At 49.3% G+C, this 3,407-nt stretch overlaps 1 protein-coding gene across 1 annotated transcript in view; it reads right to left on the bottom strand.

Moving 5' to 3' along the window:
- Positions 1-351: 351 nt before the first annotated feature.
- Positions 352-3,407, bottom strand: part of PCDH19 (protocadherin 19) — a gene marked incomplete at both ends in the record, with an annotated part of 5,474 nt that continues 2,418 nt past the window's right edge. The window contains one exon of the mRNA XM_010074287.1: positions 352-679. Coding sequence (XP_010072589.1) covers positions 352-679 — 328 coding nt within the window. The remainder of the gene's footprint in view (positions 680-3,407) is intronic.

Below are 3,407 nucleotides of genomic sequence, written 5' to 3'. Positions count from 1 at the left end.
CCTTGAGCATCACCACACTCAGAATCCACTTGCAAAGCAGCCACCAGGCTGGCCACACCAGCATCCCTACCTGGGTGCTTCTGGGGGTCTCTGCAGCGTCAGGGGGGTGAAACATCCACCCACAACCATGTGTCAGGGCTGCCCCAGCACCCACAAGGTGCATGCCCACCGCTTCCCCCTGCCCATCCTCCATCACTCCCTCGCCCTGGGGTGTCCGACGCAGGGAAAACACCACTGCCAGTTTGCTCAACACCTCGTTTCAGCAGTGCTTACACCAAGACCCACACACCACGGTCCACGTGCGGAGACGTTATCGACGCCCCAGGGGCTCAGGCTGCCCCCCACACTCACCTCCGGCAGCGGCATCCCATTGATGATGAGGTCGGGCTGCTGGGGGCTCTGCCCAGTGAAGGTGTGATGGTAAATGTGGTTGGAGCCGGCGTTCCTGTTGTTCTGGCTCTCCACATTGAGGAAGGTGCTTTCGGAGCGGCGGCAGCCCAGCGGCAGGGTCTGCTGGTGGTAGTCAAAGTAGTTGAGGGATGAAGTGAGAGAGGAGCAGCTCACAACGTTCATTTTATCCGTCTCTTCCACATCCCGCGGTACCAGGCGGATATCGTTTTTGCTGATTTTCTTCTTCTTGCTTGATTTCTTTTGATGCCCGTAGGAGTATTCTGCGATTCTGGGGGACAGAAGGAAAATGAATAGCTGAGAGCATCTCAAACCCTGCCCCGCTAAATACACACACAGAACCCCGGAGGGCTTGGCCCCCATCTCCATGTAGGCTTCTTAGTCATGCACGTTACGTCATGGTTTGGGTCTGGTGGCACGACACGGTCTTTAGCTTATTTTCATATGTATAATGCTTTCAGGTCAAATATGAAAAATAATGGGACGGGAGAATGCCTCTGTTTATTTCTAGTGTTTATAATTGCTGATATTAGTTAATAGGAGTAAAGTCCAGCCTGCAGAAGAGAAAAATGGAGATGTTAAAATCCATGAACTGAAAAGGGTACCTGCATTCATTTCCATGCGTAATAAGGATTTTTAAAGTGATTTAATTTGGTCCCCGTAATGAAAATTCAAAATGAATAGCGGATTTTTTTCCAGTTCATCTTCCATAGCAGTAAATAAAGCAGACCCAAAAGCAGCCCTAGCTGGCAAGCTCTATTCTCTCACATGCCAAAGGCTGTTTGTTTATTAAGGCTTTATCCAAATTGCTGGTGTTTTGACTATCTCCTGATAATACCTGATAACTCGAAATCTTTTCTCCAGCCGCATCCTATTTCTTCCTAACCCCCTGACATGCACACCCCCTTCTGCTGGGAAATGCTTTTGTCTTCTAGAAATTGGAGAACAACAACTGTGTTTTGCGAAGAGAAACAATCCTTTTTGACCCTTTTTTTTTTTTTTTACTGCAAGCTTGTTTTTCTCTGCCTTTCCTTCCCTCTTTGCTTCCCACCTGCCAAAAGAATCAACTGATGAAGTGCCCTGAATGCCTTCTGCAAAATGCCAGAGAAAAAAAGTTATCGTAAAACAGCACCCAAGCACATAACGACAAATACGACTGCACCTTGCATTAACTGGGTATGCTGGGCCCAGAGTGCTGTGGCTCCTCTTTCCATAGGGAGCAACACAGCCCCAGCCAAAGCCCCACAGATGAATCTGTGCGTGCACAGTGCTAGGCAGCTCGGTATTTCCGAGGCAAGCACATCAGATGCTACCCACAGTCAGAAATACACATTTGAAAGTCAGGACTTTGCTCCTCTTCTTCTTATGATAACAGCATTAAAAAAAAAAAAAATCCAATAGCTGCAACAGAAATAATGTGTGTGAATGTGTATGAATAAATAATACAGTTTATTTAGAAAGGCAAATATTGCATGAATATTCTTGTTCCAGAAAGCTAATTGCCTGAGCATGAAAATGCCACCAAGTCGAACAGCTCTCATATAACCTTACATGCCTCATAAATTAACACGTTTTATGAAAACACTCCAGCAGCTGTTGTGAAGAACCTCTAAAACAAGGCATTGGCAGAGCCTAAAGGCACGCACCCAGCCTGGGGAGAGGGTGCCCCACGGTCCCCCCCGGCCCCAGCCGCTGCTGAGCCTACCTGGTGCTCCTCCACCTCTGCAGCTGACTTCTGCTGCTCAGATGCACACTGACAACAGCCTGTGCATCTCCCTGAGCGTGCAAATAAATCAGGGGAAGGCAGGGATTTCTGTTGTGCCAACAATCTATATGCTGCTGACTCGTCTAACAATGCTTGATGAAGCTTTAATTGTGTTGTTTACCTAAATGTTTAAGTTTGGCAATGCGAGAGCCCAATTATTTCCTGCAGGCATTCATTTTGCTGTCCTTTCTCTATTGACCAATTATTTAATTAAACTGCACTTCATTAATCCCTAAACCGTCACAGTAAACCCAGGGCTTACACATACGTGTGAAGCTGTTAGGGACACCAACACGACGTGATTTTTATCCATTCAGGTCCTATTCTCATTTAACAGGCTGAGCTGGCAAGAAATCTGGTGTATTAGCTTCCACTTGAAGCTAGACATCCCATAATACAGCCCAGACCGACCTTTATTTGCCGATGATTTTTCCCCCATCGAGCAAAAAAGGCTTATAAACGCACTTTACGCTCAGAAAACGGGGTATAAAACCCCAACTCTCCGGCATTATTTCTGCGTAAATAAAACTTTAAACCCGCACATCCCCCCGCGCCGCAGAATTGCCGGGGGCCAGCGCGCATTTCCAAGGTAGAGCAAAATTAATTTCCATCCCTTCCTTCTGAAACGACTCGGTGCCGAAGGAATGGAGAAGTCATGGCTATTTCACCAGTAACAGGATTAAACCATTTATGAGGCATTGCAGCTGCTCTTTTATGGCATCTGATTGATATTCATGTGTGGTTAGCATTTGTCTCCTAACTTGTGTAACACAGAGAATAGTAAAAGAGAGACAATAATCGCCGGGCTGTTACATATTCAGGGGACTGGATCTCCCCTATCAGCCTTTCAGCGGCTCCGGCCGTGGGGCTGACCTCCCCTCCGGCATTTCGGACCCGGGAGCACGTATTCAGCCAGGGCAAAATAACCCGGCACCACAAAATCCTCCCTCACCCCATCGCTCCCGGTCCAACCGGTCACACCGCGTGCTGGAGCGGCGCATCGGGGGGAACCGGGTGATTTTCGCCACTGTTTTAACCCGGTTGGCCCCATCGTGGGTCGTGGCGAGGAGCCGCACCGGGCACATAATAGCCCTTTTGAACGGCGAGCCAGGGCTGATGGATGCCAGCGCGGGCGCTCGACCTGGCTGCTGCGGGATGCTGCGGTGGGCTGGGGGGGGCTTCCCCCCTCACAGGCATCGGGGAGCTGCGCCAGGGACGGGGGGCTGCCCGCAGG

This window comes from Pterocles gutturalis, unplaced genomic scaffold (genome assembly GCF_000699245.1).
Source record: "Pterocles gutturalis isolate BGI_N339 unplaced genomic scaffold, ASM69924v1 scaffold15037, whole genome shotgun sequence".
Lineage (NCBI taxonomy): Eukaryota > Metazoa > Chordata > Aves > Pterocliformes > Pteroclidae > Pterocles > Pterocles gutturalis.
Note: the sequence above shows the minus strand (reverse complement) of the source record. Positions and strands in the feature narration are given on the sequence as shown.